Source organism: Theobroma cacao, chromosome 10 (genome assembly GCF_053813885.1).
Source record: "Theobroma cacao isolate CCN51 chromosome 10, ASM5381388v1, whole genome shotgun sequence".
In the NCBI taxonomy this organism is placed as follows: Eukaryota; Viridiplantae; Streptophyta; class Magnoliopsida; order Malvales; family Malvaceae; genus Theobroma; species Theobroma cacao.
The window spans coordinates 7,095,836-7,112,648 of record NC_142648.1 but is presented as its reverse complement, the minus strand read 5'-3'; the positions used below and the strand labels follow the sequence as shown (position 1 = coordinate 7,112,648).

Genomic DNA, 16,813 nt, shown 5'->3' with positions numbered 1-16,813 from the left:
CGTGTTATTTATATAATACGTAATTAGAAAATGATAAGAAAAATAGAGAATAAATAAAAGTGCCTTAAAAAGGATGGAATTTTGTTTGAATATTGTAGTGATAATTTTATAAATAAATTCTTAAAGTGAGATAACATTTTTGGGACTTCACCAAAATATTGCGAGAGTCTTAAAATTCCCCCAACGTAAGGAACAATCAACATCATAAAATAAAAAAAATGAAATTAAGAATAAATATAAAAAGTAAAAACAGTCCATGGCTATTTGTTTAATTTCAAAATAAACAAATTCATAGAGGAGAGAGGAGTCAACAAGACAAAGCACACGATGATCCTTTTGGAAATTGTGATACCTTTGGACCCCCAGTCGGTTCACATAACCAAAAAACTAGATGACAACTTTGACTAGGAGTAGGACCAAGGACCACACGTTTACATACTTTTTCTTAGAAAATAATAATAAAAATTGTTTGTTCTGTTATATTTTATGTCTTTAATTTGGTCCATTCTTTCTGTCAAAAGCATAAGGAAATTATTATGCTTATTCTCTTTAGACCCTTCATCGTTAAGGTATTAGCTTAATAGTCAACAAGGAAATTGCTAAGGAAATTACAATTAGTACTATTATGGTATTAGGTAGGAGTGAGGCTGAGCTATAAGGTCTTCGTCCTCTGATCCAAATTTTATAATTTGTAAAGCAGGAAAACTTGGCAACTGGCTATGATCAGTGACCTCTCCTGCATAAAGATTCCGTCCATGGTAATAATTACTAGTTATTTCAAACTTCATCCAAGTTTCGCTCTTCCTGCCATCCTACTAAACCAGAAGATAATCCCTTTATAACGATTAAAGTTCTCTTTTCGACTACCTAATAGTCTAATACCTTCATCATTGAGCACTTCTTTACCTTCTAAAATTAACCTACGCTTTCATCTTTATCTGCCCTTTACAGTATTTTGAGTAATCAGTCCTCTGACATTGGAAGCAAGGTTGAGGGGGGCTGCTCAAGCAGGGACTTTCCAGGTATTTTAACCATTTTTTCCATTTAAGTTATTTTATGTTTTGTTGTTTTAACATGGAACTTCTAATATGATTGTGGACAAGGCGTCTGACTTCTAATCAGGTGATTGTGGGTTCGAGTCCCACTGGGTGTGTTGAGATATTTTTTTGCTTCTGTTCGTTTATAGACTCTGAACCGTTAGATTAGATGTAGTATATAATAATTTCTGAATAATTAAAATCTTAAAACATTTTACACATTAATATGAATTGAAAAAAATACATTATCAACTCAAAACCTAGATTCTCTTTCCAAAAAAAAACCTGGATTTCTTAATTAAAAATTAAAAAAATCATTGTGCAATTTGAAAAAGCAGAAGCTTATCAAGTGCTCTTTAAAATCCCTTTTTTTTTTGGCCAGATAAAAGAAAAAGGCCTAAAAATAACCGATTGCCAAAAGTTGCAAAGTTTTGTTTTCCCTTTTATTTTTTTTAAATAAAGAAAAAGAGGGATTTAAACTTTCTTTCTTTTTTTTTAGCAAATAGTCAAATATTCAAATACAAAATGACAGTTATCTATGATGAAACTTTGCCAGGATTTGTTTAATAGTTAGAAGGATGTTTTGTAACCTTTAGGTTCAAGGTTCAAGTTTATCACTATATGTTTTGTTGATTTCTTTGATTTTTTCATTAATTTTATCTTGAATAATATTTAACAAAATTGTGCAACTTCAATAATATTTAGATAATCAAAAGTTTTAAGGTAATTAACTGTTACTTGTTGGCTCTAGTGATATACTTTTAAGTGATTTTTACATTGAATTTAAGATTACGATGTGATATAATTCTCTCCTTTCCAACTAGAAGTTTTCATATTGAAATTTCGGATTGGGTCATTTGATATCCTCTTACAAATTACTTGCCTTTGTGACTAAGATTTATTAATTAATATTTATATTCCCTAACTAGTTGGCTTGACTATTCAACAATATTATTTGCTTTGCTTATAGCACAAAGTTCAAAGTAAAAAAGGTTTTATGTTCAAGAATTTCCAGAATTAACAAATTTTAATAAACTATATGACCTACCAAAATGTAGATATCTGTTGGTTTAGCTGTTCCTCTTCGCAGAGATTGATGTAAAAGAAATGCTAGAACTGACCAATAGAACAGATGTGAGATTGAGCACTTGTAATTCAATGGTGTACAAATGCAACTCACAATCGAGAATAAGGGTGAAAAAATAATCCCAAACCTGCTCTTAATGAACCAAGAAGAGTAGAAGAAGATGGAGGGAGTTGAAGAGCGAGAAAAATTTGTATTTATCTTTAATTATATAAAAAATTGTATTTATCTTTAAGGTTTTTCTTAAAGAAAATTAGTAATATTTAGTTTATTTGATGCAAAATGCTGCCGCCTAATGAGATAAAATTAAAATTCTTTAGAGACTTAAAATTAAATACTAAAATTTTTTTAATGATTAATTAAATAAAAATAAAATATTCACTTTTTTCTCAAAAATCCCTTTCACATTTTTAGGTTCTTTTCTTTTCTTCCTCAAGCATCCAAAATAATTTTTTTAAAACCCTTAGAAAGAGAAATCACTGAAACCCTTAAAGAGAGATTGAGAAACTTGGTGGGGATTTTGGGTTTTTGTTGAAAGAATAGGAATTCAAAGTAAAACACCACATCGAAACTCTAAGAGAGAGAAATTATTGAAACCTTAAGAGATTGAGGAATTTAGTAAGAGTATTTTGGGTTTTTGTTGAAAGAATAGGAATGAAAATATGTAGAAATCACTTAAAATATATATCACTAAAGTCTCCAAGTAAAAATTACCTTGAAATATTTAATTATCTATTGCACAATTTTGCTAAGTCAAATTTTTGCCAAACTTAATTTTAATGGAAGAAGAAAAGGAAAAGAAGATGATGAAGTTGGAGGGAAAAAAAAGAGGACAGCAAGATTGTGAGGGAGTAAGAGAGAGAAAAAAGAATTTTTTATTTTTATTTTCTTTTTTAAAGAAAATTATTGATATTTAATTTTAAGTTCTAAAAAATTATTAATTCTACCTCATTAACGAGGTGACAACATTAGTAAGCTTATAGTGTATAGTTTCTATACACTATTAATACATTAAATATAAATTTATTAATTTTTATAATGATGTGACATCATTTGATGACATAACATTATATAAAAAAGCTATATACAAAGTGCATCAAATATAAACTTGTATTTTGTTTTTTAATTTTTTATTTTTATATATAAAGAATAAAAAATAAAATAGTAAAAATATCAAAAAATCAAAGTCTAAGTAACTTGTAGGAAATCTTGTACTTAAGCTTTAGCTTAAATGGTTGGGCACTGGTAGATGAAATTTAATTTTCCTTAGAAGTATGAGTTAGATTTTCAAGAAAAATTAAGGCTGAGTTAATCTCAAGCCCAGTAATAAACTGACAAAATAACAGTTTTTCTAATTTGGCTGTTTTACCTGTGTTCGATTTTAAAATTTCTTGAAACTTAACCCCAAACCCTAAACTTTAAATTCAAATAAGAAAAAAAAAAGAATTTCTTGAAAAATTTCCAATGAGATATATCTATTTGTTGCATTAAATTCTTTAATTTTGTACAACTTGGTGTTATTCCCATGTTATTTATATAATACGTAATTAAAAAATGATAAGAAAAATAGAGAATAAATAAAAGTTCCATAAAAAGGATGGAATTTTGTTTGAAAATTGTAGTGATAATTTTATAACTAAATTCTTAAGGTAAGATAACATTTTTGGGACCTCACCAAAATATTGAGAGAGTCTTAAAATTCCCCCAACATAAGGAACAATCAACTTCATAAAATAAAAAAAATGAAATTAAGAATAAATATAAAAATTAAAAACAGTCCATGGCTATTTGTTTAATTTCAAAATAAACAAATTCATAGAGGAGAGAAGAGTCAAAAAGACAAAGCACACGTTGATCCTTTTTGAAATTGTGGTACCTTTGGACCCCTAGCCGGTTCACATAACCAAAAAACTAAATGACAACTTTGACTAGGAGTAGAACCAAGGACTACATGTTTACATACTATTTCTTAGAAAACAATTAATAAAAATTGTTTGTTCTGTTATATTTTATGTCTTTAATTTGGTCCATGCTTTCTGTCAAAAGCATAAGGAAATTATTATGCTTCTGTTTAGACCCTTCATCGTTAAGTTATTAGCTTAATAGTCAACAAGGAACTTGCTAAGGAAATTACAATTAGGACTATTATGGTATTAGGTAGGAGTGAGGCTTAGGTATAAGGTCTTCGTCCTCTTGACCCAAATTTTATAATTTATAAAGCAGGAAAACTTGGCAACTGGCTATGATCAATGACTTCTCCTGCATAAAGATTCCATCCATGCTAATAACTACTAGTTATTTCAACCTTTATCCAGGTTTCGCTCTTCCTGCCATCCTACTAAACCAGAAGATAATCCCTCTATAACGATTAAGGTTCTCTTTTGGACTACCTAATAGTCTAATACCTTCATCATTGAGCACTTCTTTACCTTCTAAAATTAACCTACGCTTTCATCTTTATCTGCCCTTTACAGTATTTTGAGTAATCAGTCCTCTGACATTGGAAGCAAGGTTGAGGGGGGCTGCTCAAGCAGAGACTTTCCAGGTATTTTAACCATTTTTTCCATTTAAGTTATTTTATGTTTTGTTGTTTTAACATGGAACTTCTAATATGATTGTTTTATAAAGATTGTTTTTGCCTTTCAAATGCAAAATCCTAACTCCACTACTGCTTCTTATTATTTTGTTCGAGATCTTGTCCACAAGCATTTACTTCAGATTTTTCATTTTCGTTCTCAATCACAACTTGTTTTCATCTTCACTAAAGGCTCGTCATCAGCAACATTTCATCCATTCAAGCACAAACTTTTGTGGTGTTCTCCCCAATCACTTGAGGGAGTATAATATAGCAAAATGATAATTTAGGAGTCTAAAGTACTTTTTTTTTTTTTTGAGATAGAAAGAGAAAGTTGTACAACAATGACAATAATTTAGCAAAAAGCCTTGTCAAATAAACAATTCCCCAACCCTAGCAACTGTACAAAAATAAGACCAAAAGGTACATTTTAAAAAAAACCTTCAAAGATAAGATGTTTTCAAAAATAATTTTTTTTTATAATTTTAACTGTTTTTAGTCAATTTGAATAAAATTACCCTTAATGAAATCTCTTCATATTCAAGTGCACATGATGTTATATGCCATGTTGAAAAAACATTATTACACGCCATGTATAAAAACATATTACATACCATGGTTAAAAAAGATTGTTACATGTCATGTTGAAAAAAAATATTATTGTTACACACCATTCACAAAAATATCTTACAAGTTACGTTGAAAAAAAATATTACTATTACACGTTATGTTGAAAAAATATTATTGTTACATATTATATTGAAAAAATATTGTTATTACACTCCATGTTCGAGAAACTTTTGTTACATTTAATTCCTAAAATGTTGTTATTACTTGCAAACTAAAACTTCAAATCCTCTTAACTCTCTTCATTTCTTTTTATTTTTATTTTTTACGATTTGGCACCGATTAAAGTATTTTTAGCATGTTTTCTTAAATCAAAACACAATTTTCATTATCTATGCCCCAAATTGATAAAATTCTTTAGTTTATTGGTGTCTATGCCCCAAATTGATCCAATTAAAAGCTATTTCAAACATTTGTGATCATTTTTACCATTTTAGTTTCATCCAAAATACTTAAAAGTCAAATTTCCCAAAGGACCACCCACCGCAAGTACATCAAAACCATTACTTGGCGTTCTGAAAGCGCAAGAGAGAAAAATTGAGAGTACAACAAACGGATGCCGAAGAGAAAAATCAATAAAATTAGATATAGCTGGATGGTGAGAGAGAGAAATCGGAAGCATGGATGAATTTGAAGAAATTGTGATAAATAGTTTAATTTATTTAAAATAATTTCAATAGTATTTTTGTCAAGTCATAGTTAAATATGGTTAAAAACATTAATTTAATTTTAAGTGTTATTTTTGAAATCAAATTATCAAAATGATCATTTCTCACAATTTTCTCAAACGAAAACAGCTCAACTACAGGACAGCAAGAAGTAGGGGACAAAAAATCAAAATATACCAGGCAACTAGTGAGAAAGAACAGAACCTCTCAATGTGCGCGGTAATAAGGAGTAATGTAATTTAAATGTTTATATACACATGAACACATTCTATATGTGACATAATTATACTTATTAGCTGAACCCTTTCCCGATCTCTTTCTCTTTTGCCACACATTTCCTTGTTTCACTCTAAGAAACCAAACTTTCTTTTAACTACTCTCAGGAATCCTTATCGGTCAATCCTATGGCGATGGAAAGGTTGAGAAGGGCTGCTGAAGCAGGAGATATCGATGAATTGTACAACAGCATTGGGGAAGATGCAGATGTCTTGAGGCTCTATGATGATGCAGAATTTGCTGATACTCCACTACACGTAGCTGCAGAGAGAGGCCATGCTGATTTTGCAATAGCGATCATGTACTTAAAGCCATCATTTGCTAGGAAGCTGAACCAAGGCGTCTTTAGCCCCATTCACCTTGCCTTGCAACAAGGGCACACCTCGACGGTTCTTCGTCTCCTGGACGTTGACAAAGATCTTGTTCGTGTCAAAGGGAAACAGGGCTACACTGCTTTTCACTACGTGGTTGAGAACGAGAACCTTGAACTTTTGGCTCAATTTCTCAAAGATTGTCCGGCATGCATCGAAGATGTAACAATTCAAAAGAAGACTGCCTTACATATTGCAGCAGAAAACCATAGATTTGAAGCTCTTGAAATCCTTGTGCGGTGGCTTGAAAGGACTCATCTCTACGGAAAAGTTTCAAGAAAGCACCTATTGAATGCAAAAGATACAGATGGCAACACGGTGTTACATATAGCCGCTTCCCATATTCAACCCGAGGTAATAATATTTAACATCTCATTTTCGTTATCAACAATATTATACATTATACATGTGAATAAATCTTGGCTTTGGTTGATATATTTGTTTAGATGATCAGGCTGTTATTAGACTGTAAGGTGGATACGAAGGCGGTTAATTCAGAAAATTTGACTGCTTTAAACGTCCTTAAGCGCCAAAGGGATGGTGTAATTGAAGACAAAGAGATCTGTTTGAAGATTCTACGCGATACGGACGGTTCTGCTGGTTTGAGTGCTTTATTCAATCTTAAAGCTAAAGCTGAACCCGTACACCAGAAGTTTAGATCAAGGATCATTTTTCCCGAGAAAGTAGCAATTCGAGCATTGGGGCCAATCATGAACATGTCGGTTGAGAGTATGAATGCATTACTAGTAGCTTTAGCACTGATTATGACAGCCATTTATGAATCCTTGCTCAGTCCACCGGGCGGTGTTTGGCAAGGCAACGATCCCAATGACACTAGGGTTGGCAATTCAGTCATGGATGTGAATACCTTTTCAAATTTCTTCTGGAGTCTCTTTGTTTTGGCTATTTTCACATTATCTCTTACCATTGCCATACTCCAACTTGCTACTGGTAGTAGCGCCATCGCGATTCTGGCTGAAGTACTAGCGGTATTAGTAACTCGATCCTTCTATTATGCGTGGTGGACTATAAGACCAGCTCATGATATATATGTATACAGCAAGGATCCAGATGAAGCAGTGCTTGCGATCGTTTTGATTACTTTAGCATCCATGGAAGCCAGCAGATGGTTCTTTATCATTTCCAAGAGATTGTATTTGAACCATCGAATGTAAACGGGATTGAACCGTGGAATATATAAGGAAGATTCAGTCACGCACCGGCGTGTCTTTTTATATTTTCATGTTCGATTATTATTTTGACATTTTAATGAAAAACATAGTGTCATGCATTGATTTCTTGTGAGAACACACTTGATGGCAATTAAAGTCTATTGCCATTATAAATAGACCCGAGACTTTAAACCTTCGTTATAAAGCTTTCACTCGATGTACCACCCAGAATAACAAATAGTTAATGCTATATAAATTAAACAAATAATTGGGCATTATTAATTAGTTTGAAATTTGGTATGCATGATTAGCTTGAATAGAACATGAAATCTAACCATTAGATTAGTATAATGTAAATTAAGAGTATAAATAGATATGAAAATGTAAAAACTCAAATAATTTTACACCCATCTAAGTGGATCCTTCTTCCTAATGTAATTACACTACTAAATTTCTGGCCCATATATTATTATTTTGAGATATTCTAAAATGAAAAAGGATTTATTTACATAAGCGTTAAATTAAAAAGTTTTACACTTTTCTTTTAATGGTTGATTTGAATAAGGTCCGGGGTTGAGTATATATTATTAGTTTATTACAAAATAATAACATATGGACCGTTAGTTTAGTATAATTACATTAGACGGTTCAAATACAATCTTCTGAAAAGTTTAAAGAAGCATCTGCTTCCAGTTCCCTGCTGTATATTAAAGTAATTATAGTCGAAGTTAATAAAGTAGATAGAAAGCCAACAGAATAAAAAAAAGATATTGATAGTACAAAAAGTAGCTTTTTTATATATTATAAAAATCTCAATATAATTATATATTATCAATTGACGCATAGAGGATGATTCTTTGCGGCAACATTTGGCTCGTCTATTATGTCTAAAATAATGAAAGAAAACCTTGTGTTATTGCAACACTAACAAAAAAAAAATGCTTGTGTTATACACTAAATTTCTAGCCCATATATTATAATTTTGAGATATATTTATCGGTGTTTCGTGTTCAATGAAATAGATATGACACCGACAATAGAGGAGTATTCATCCTTGCTCCACATAGATCAAATACAACATGACAAGGTATACCGGAGGGCTCAAAAGACCGGACATCGGAGGAAATTGGCCAAGTTATTGAATGTCACTATCGAAGAGGTCGATCAGAACTTGAAGAAAAAAGGAGACACTTAATGCCTTCCATGGATTTCCTGAATAATTACATTAAGAAACACAAGGAAGATGATCAAGGTCATCTTGCCTTCGCCTTGGCAATATATGGGTTGGTAATTTTTCCAAAAATCCTAGGGCACGTTGAAGTTTCAATCATCGATTTCTTTAACCAAGTAACGAGGAACATTAATCCAGCTCTAGCCATCATAGTCGAGACATTAAGGTCACTAAATAATTGCAGTCGGAAGGGTGAAGGGCATTTCATCGGATGTGCCCAACTTCTCACGATATGGATAAAGAGCCACTTTGAGTGCAAGGTTGATAGATTTCGAAAGTCGTTACTCTCATCAAGCTGTCCTATTTGCGAATTCTGCGAAAGCGAATGGCCAGTTTGTAAGAGAAAAGAAGAATGGATTGCTAGACTTCGGAGGCTTATAAGTGTGGAGGTGATCTGAAGGGCTCCTTGGATGCCTAGGATGCAAGTGATGTACAAGTGTGGAGACGAACCATAGGTACCATTGATAGGACCTTGGGGAGTAATCAGTTATGCCCCAATGATGGTACGGAGGCAATTCAAATCCGAGCAATTTGTACCAATGACACATAGGCTCAACCAACTGGAGTTCACATACGACGAGTCGGGAACCCTTAAGAAGATCCAAGATATTATTCAAGCATGGAAGAAAACAAGTTGGGTGGATCAAGGACGGTTCACTGATGAGGTCACCATTGGATACTTAGTTTGGCATGCCCAATGAGTAAAAGATGTTGTATGTCTTCCAGAAACTGCATCCACAAAATCCAAAACCTCTAGTGAGCTAGCTAAAAGGAAACTGGAGACGGAAATGATGAATATGAAGCGCAGATATGAAGCAGAACTTGAAAAAGTAAAGAAAGAAACCTCGAGGAAAGTTCAAAAGGCTTTTGATGAACGAAATGAGTGAGAAAGCAAGTTTGAAAGTTTGAATGCGACATGTTCATCTTTAGTCGCCAAGATCCAAGGAATGCAAACTAGTAATAATTCTTTGTAGAACAAGATACAATTGTAAGAACGAACCATACAAGAACTCAGAAGTGATTGCAACTTAATGGAAGTAGCCATGGAAAGCTATAAAGAGCAATATGAGGCTAGCAGGAGGGAATACTTCCAAAAGCGAGAAATGGGAAACTCGTACGAGCAAGACCTCCGAAGAAAGCAGTCTGAGACGGAATGGATATTGATGCAAATGAGGGAGGTAGCCTACAAAGCAAGGGAAATGGAAAACAAGACCGATGAGCTTAGGAGAGAGATTCTTCAGAAAGATGAGCTTAGTGAGCACTTAATAAGCCACCTCAAGCTAGTACGGGACCAGTATGATCGAGTTGGCCATTTCTTTTGAAGCTAATGATGTAAATGCTCTAAGTAGTGATGTAATCGAATGCTTAACTTTTATGAATCAAGATTCCCCGCGAAAATTATTGTTAGATGGCCAATATTTTTTATTTGCATCACATGTGCATAATTTGTTCTGTAAAATGCACAACAATTTAACTTTTGTCATGATCAATTCTTAATTCTTTGAAAACAAGTAAAATAAAATAAAAATAAAAAATTTTCTTTTTTCATCACATTCATTAAAAAAGAATGCATCTAATTCATGTTTATGGTTTAAAAATTAAGGATTCCAAGATAGCTCGACAACCTAAAATTGGTGACTAGCGTGTTTATAATACTCGTCAGCAAGTAAGGATCATGGAAGAAGAGCAAAGGGATCAAATGGATAGAATGGAAAGAGCTCAAGAAGAAATGAGAGAATAGTTAGCAAAGATAATAGAATTGATGACAAGCTTAAGTAAAGGAAAAAAAGTGGTTGAAAAGTCAACTCTATTAGAAAACCCACAAACACAAGACACCGGTAACTCGAGAGATGATCTACCTTATCCCTTGGGGTTCACTCCACCCCATGCCCAAACTTTCCAAAGGGCTTACCCGCAAGTCGCACCACCTGCTTATTACAACGTACCACCCCCAATAGGTCACCAATTGATTCATGGGCAATTTGGGTCGAATTCCGAAATAAATCCCACTGAACCAATACACATTCCGGATTTAGATAATCCAAAAGAGTAAGAGAAATTAAGAAAGAGCTCATCACAAACAGGAAAAAATGAAAAAGTTCAAAAAAAGTACGATTTGTTGGAAGAACGCCTTCGAGCTATGGAAAGAGTGGATAGGTTCGAAACCATGGATACAGCTAAGTTATGCTTAGTTCCCAATGTGGTAATCCCTCCCAAATTTAAGGTGCCAGAATTTGAAAAATATGATGGGACAAAATGCCCGATGGCACACATTACTATGTATTGCCGGAAGATGGCTACACAGTCGCATGATGATAAGTTGCTAATTCACTTTTTCCAAGATAGCCTAATTGAATCAATAGCTAGATGGTAAGTATATCTTGATTGAAGTCATATCAAAACTTGGAAGGATTTGGTTAGAGCCTTCATGGCATAATACAAGCATGTTGTTGTGTTAGCCCTTGATCGCTTATCACTTCAGACTATGGAAAAAAAGGCTAGTGAGAGTTTCAAGGAATATGCTCAAAGATGGAGAGACGTAGTGGCACAAGTGCAACCACCCTTGACAGATAAGGAGATGACTGTATTGTTTATAAATACACTTAGGGCTTCTTTCTATGAACGGTTGATTGGCAATGCCACCAAAAATTTTACAAATTTGGTCCTCTAAAGGGAGATAATTGAAGGAGAAATCAAGAATGGAAATATTGAGGGGAACAAAACCATTAGCTCCAAGAAAAAGACCACTTTCAAGAAAAAGGAAAAGGATATACAAGTAGTTACTTACACTAGCCCACAAACCCATAATTTCAACACTTACCATCCATATCATCCATATCCACCTTTCTATCCAAGTATGGGCAACATTGCCCAGAATCCTTATACCTGTCAGCTTGCCGCACAACCAGTATTTTGAACCAATGCCCTCCCACAAACACCAGCACCAAAACCCACATCTTAGACCAATAACTCTGGTAATGCTAAAAAAAGATCCAAAACTACCCAAGAAAAAACGCAGTTCGATCCCATCCCAATTTCTTACACTGCTCTATTATCGCAATTGATTGAAAATTGACTTTTTGCCTGCACCCCTATAGAACCACTCAAACCTCTTTTTCCAAAGTGGTATGATCAGAATGCATAATGTGATTATCATTTTGGGATTCAAGGGCTCTCTATGAAAAATTATACTGCATTAAAACATAAGGTCCAAGTGCTCATTAAGGTAAATTTTGCTAAAAAGGTCAACTAAAATATTGATGGGAATCCATTTATGAAAATCCATTGCCTAACCATGGAAGGCCGACAGTGAACGCCATACATGAAAGGATGACTTGAAAGGTGAAAAGGAGTATCGAAGAAATTCAAACGTCAATAGATAAAGTGTTTGAGGCACTATTCAAAATAAATGCCATCACTCCAGAACCAATTAGACACAAAAGAATTGGGCATGATCTCACTCATTCTTGCAAATTTCATATGGGGGCTTTCGGACATTCTATTCAAAATTGCGATGGCTTTTGTTGTAAGTTGAAATGCCCCATACTTTGAAACAGTGATTAATAAAGTTGATCGGATGCAAATTAAGGTCAATTAAAATATTCAAAAGTGATAAAAGATGAAAGGAATAATTTGTGATAAAATATTTCGCACGCGAGTAAATAATAATAAAATAATAATATTTTATTGGGAGAGAATTTTAGAGATAAAAGGGTGATTCGGAGGTCAATTGAGGTATAATAAGGAACTTTGGCAACCAAGGAGACAAGATAAAATTTTTAGAATAGAATAATATTTTATTAATAAAATAATATTAAAATATTAATATTTAGCAGGATGTCGAAATCAATTGTGAAGAAGGATCATATGGTTGATCCAAGTGAGGGAGAAGATGTCAAGCCTGACTCTATAAAATACTTGTCATGACATACATGTTGTGGATAGCATGTTTGCATGCTAAGAGAGTCTCGAAAAATTGACAAAAGTCGGTATTGTACCTAGAGGTACAACAAAGTTGATTTAAGCCTCGAACTAGATCAAATAGAGAATTTACGATGAAATTAAGAATATTAAAGTCCCAGAATGGTTTAATATGGTGATTTGGAGTTTGAGGATCAATTTGGAGTCAAACTGGAATTTTCACTATCCAAGGGTAAAATGGTAATTTTGCCACTGAGGATAAAATTGGAATATTGGAAGAATTTTTTGATCAAGATTGATCACATTTGACTCATTGGAGTATAATGAGGTTGATAAGTGAAAAAAAATTGTAATCCCGGTATTTTCGGAGCATAGGGGTAAAATGGTAATTTTACTACCTCAGGGGCAAAATTGTAATTTTATGCACCCGACACTTGTCCAGCACATGAATTTTATCCAATATTATCATGGATAATTGAAGGAATTTAAGTGGTGGAGAGAGAAAGCTTAATAGTTAAGAAATTAAAAACGGACCAATGACATGATGCCACATGTCATGCCTTTATTAATTTATTATTTTTCCTTTTTAAAAGGCACAAAAACAAGCCCATCTTCCACCCCATGGTCGGCCAAACCAGCAAGAAGGGAGAGAAAATAAAAACCAAACCCTAGAGAGAAAAAATCAAAGAAAAAGTGTGAATTTTCAAGGAATTAAGTGAAAAAGGTAAGATTTTTTCTATTAAGCTTGAGTTTTCTTATTCCCAAGCATTTCTCCTTATTTTTCATGGCTGGTCATATGGGTCTAGAGAGAGAAAATTGTTGGATTGATTTGATTTTGATACATGTTGGTGTTTAGTGTTAGTTTAGCATGTTAGTAAACAAAATATGTAGAAAAACATTCATTTTTCCCATTACCTAGCCTTAGCTGAATTTTCAAGTCAATGGTGAGGAAGAATGTGATGTTATTTTAGGTTATTTGATTATGAAATCATGGTTTTTGATATAGAAATTAATGAATTATGGACAGAAAATCAAGTAGGAAAAATTATGACAATGATGCACCATTTTGGCCGAAGTTTTCCAAGAAGGAATTTGAATGTGGCTTTGCTGATTTTTGGGTTATTTGGCTGGACATTGCTGATTTGAAGCATTAGAAAAAGAAATGGGATCAATTAGAGCTAAATTGGATGCGTATTTCAATTTATCGGGTAAAAGATCGAAATAGGTCAATATGGTGTTTAGGCAAAATTTAGACCTTTTGCATTCCATATCATGCATTAGTAGTCTAAATTAGTTTAATTTCAATTTAGTACCAATGTGGTGAATTTCTCGATTTTGTACTGTGTCAAGGTGGTGAGTACTCTGATAAAAGCAAGGGAATTGCATCGAGGATCAGTAGTTTGAGTATTTCGAAAATCCCCACTCTAGACATTGTGAGTAACCTTACCATCATTTTTATTATCTAAAGTATGTTTTTAATCGGATTTGGTGAAATTTTATGAAAATGAGTTTAAATGGTAAATCTTGAGTTTTACAAATAAAATGTGTCTACATGAAAAGATTTTATAAATTGTTTTAAAAATTGAATGATGATTTTGCAAAATAGAGTAATTGGAGACCACTAGCATGTTGCAAATTTATGATTGGAAATTGATGGCTTATGTTATATTGTTATTGTGTTGGCATGACTGGTTGGACTATGTTTTATGAATTGTATGAATTATTTTATTTTACCCTTGCAAGTTGGGTAGTAAAATATTAGCCATTTCATCAGAAAGGTACAATACCGAGTTTCGTCTATTCTTAAGAACTTTCCTAGCGTAATAACATGCTACTCAGTGCATGTATGTCATGACATGTGTTTATAGGGTCGGGTTTTACAAAGTATTTACGCATAACTCCAAAATTTCTGTTTATATGAGAATAAAATATTTTATTGAATATTTCATTTTATCTTCTTATTATATTCAAATAATTATAATTTCATTTTGAATAAAAGTTTTAGATGCCTAAGCTTATTTTTAATTGTGAATTATGTGATTGGTACTTGTTTACTACATTTTTAACTGGTTTCAAAATTTTTAGTGGAAAATGACCAAAATACCCATATGAGACAAAAATTTTTATTTTATCAGTTTTAATTTAGAAATAGCTCAAAATCCTTTAGAACATAAAATTTGGCAACGGTTACTCACCGGGGGAAATGAGAAACTGATATTAAGCCTTGCGAGGTTTCGGTCGGTATTTCGGGAAACGAATGCTCATTGGGGCACCGCTGCGGTTGTCATGGGCTCGAGGGGAGTTCCGGGTCGTGACATAAGTTGCAAGAGTTGACCGATTTGTTAGTAATTGAGTTTTATGCAGAGGTCAAAGAGGATTAGGTTGGAACCATAAATGAAGATCCTTTAACTGAAGTGGCATCAAGTTCATCTGGTATAAGCAAACCTAAACCTCTCACCATCTTTTACGAAGAAAAAAGGAGTTCGATGAATGATACATCCCCTACTGTTGTCGAAAGTGGTATCACCATCGAAATTCTCAACCCGTTCCCGTACAAGAGTGAGAAGACTATTCCTTGGAATTACGAATATAATATCTTAGGTATGACCCCATTTACTTCCCAAGTATCTTTTGTAGACCTAACTGGCGTGGGAGGTATAATAGGAAGTGGGCAATGTTATTCTCCTAAGATAGCAAAAATAGTTGAAAAAGGAAAATCCAAACAGGGAGAAGATCCGAAAGAAGCAAGTACCTTTCCTAAGGACCAAACTGTCGAACCTGTAGATACTCCAAACAACGAGGTTAAAAGGCTTGTCACGGAGAAAGAAGCTGGCGAATTTCTAAAATTTATGAAACACAGTGAGTATAGTGTGGTGGAGCAATTAACAAGAATGCTTGCTCGCATCTTGCTGTTATCTTTGCTTTTGAATTCGAAAGCACATAAGAATGTGCTACTCAAGGTCTTGAATCAAGCTTATGTGGCTCATGATATATCGATGGAAAAGTTAGACCATATTGTGTGGAACATCACAGTGAGGAACTTCATTGCCTTTAATGATGAGAAAATTCCATCAAATGGTCAAGGAAATAATAAGGCTCTTCACATAACTATCAAATGCAAAGACCATGCCATACCTAGAGTGTTGATTGACAATAATTCGACCTTGAATGTCATGCCTCGTTCAATGTTAACAAGGTTGTCGATTGATATGACTCATATAAGGGCCAGTCACATGATAGTCAAAGCATTTGATGGAACCAAACGGGAGGTGGTAGGTGATATAGAAATACTAGTAAAAATCAATCCTTGTGTGTTTGATGTCTAATTTCAGGTGATGGACATTACCCCATCTTATAACTGTCTATTAAGATGCCCGTGGATTCATATGGCGGGAGCTGTACTGTCTTCTTTGTATCAAAAGGTAAAATTCATAATTGAAGGTCAATTGATAAGCATCTCTGCAGAAGAAAACATACTAGCCATCCAATCCTCATCCGCTTCCTATGTAGAAGCAGCGGAAGAAGTCCTTGAATGCTCATTTAAATCCTTTGAATTTGTTAATGTTACTTATGTGGGAGAAGAGGCAGTGATACCAAATGTTCGCTTGTTAGCAGCAACAAAAATAGAGGTTAAATAGACAGTGGGAAAAGGATGTCGTGCTGGTCTAGGGTTAGGAAAGAATTTACAAGGAATTAGCCGTCATTTGATTCCAATCAAGAATGAAGAAAAGTTCGGTTTGGGGTACAAACCTACCAAATAAGAGAGAAGGAAATTGGCAACCCAAAGGAACATTAAAAGGATGGTTTAGCTTGAGGGAAAGGAAGAAGAATTTGTAAAAAGGACAATTCCA

At 33.5% G+C, this 16,813-nt stretch overlaps 1 protein-coding gene across 3 annotated transcripts; it reads left to right on the top strand.

The window, feature by feature from the left end:
• Positions 1–682: 682 nt before the first annotated feature.
• LOC18586605 (ankyrin repeat-containing protein BDA1-like) lies at positions 683–7,929 on the top strand. Of its 3 annotated transcripts, XM_088810667.1 has the most exons (7): positions 683–758; positions 952–1,022; positions 4,342–4,494; positions 4,596–4,666; positions 6,121–6,210; positions 6,375–6,992; positions 7,085–7,929. In XM_088810667.1, the coding sequence occupies exons 5-7, from the start codon at positions 6,202–6,204 to the stop codon at positions 7,811–7,813; spliced, it is 1,356 nt and encodes a 451-aa protein (XP_088666793.1). In that variant the 5' UTR covers positions 683–758; positions 952–1,022; positions 4,342–4,494; positions 4,596–4,666; positions 6,121–6,201; the 3' UTR covers positions 7,814–7,929. The 3 variants fall into 3 exon arrangements, with proteins under 3 accessions (XP_088666793.1, XP_088666795.1, XP_088666794.1); XM_088810669.1 differs by lacking the exon at positions 6,121–6,210; XM_088810668.1 differs by lacking the exon at positions 6,121–6,210 and having other exon boundaries at positions 4,342–4,666.
• The last annotated feature ends 8,884 nt before the right edge of the window (positions 7,930–16,813 follow it).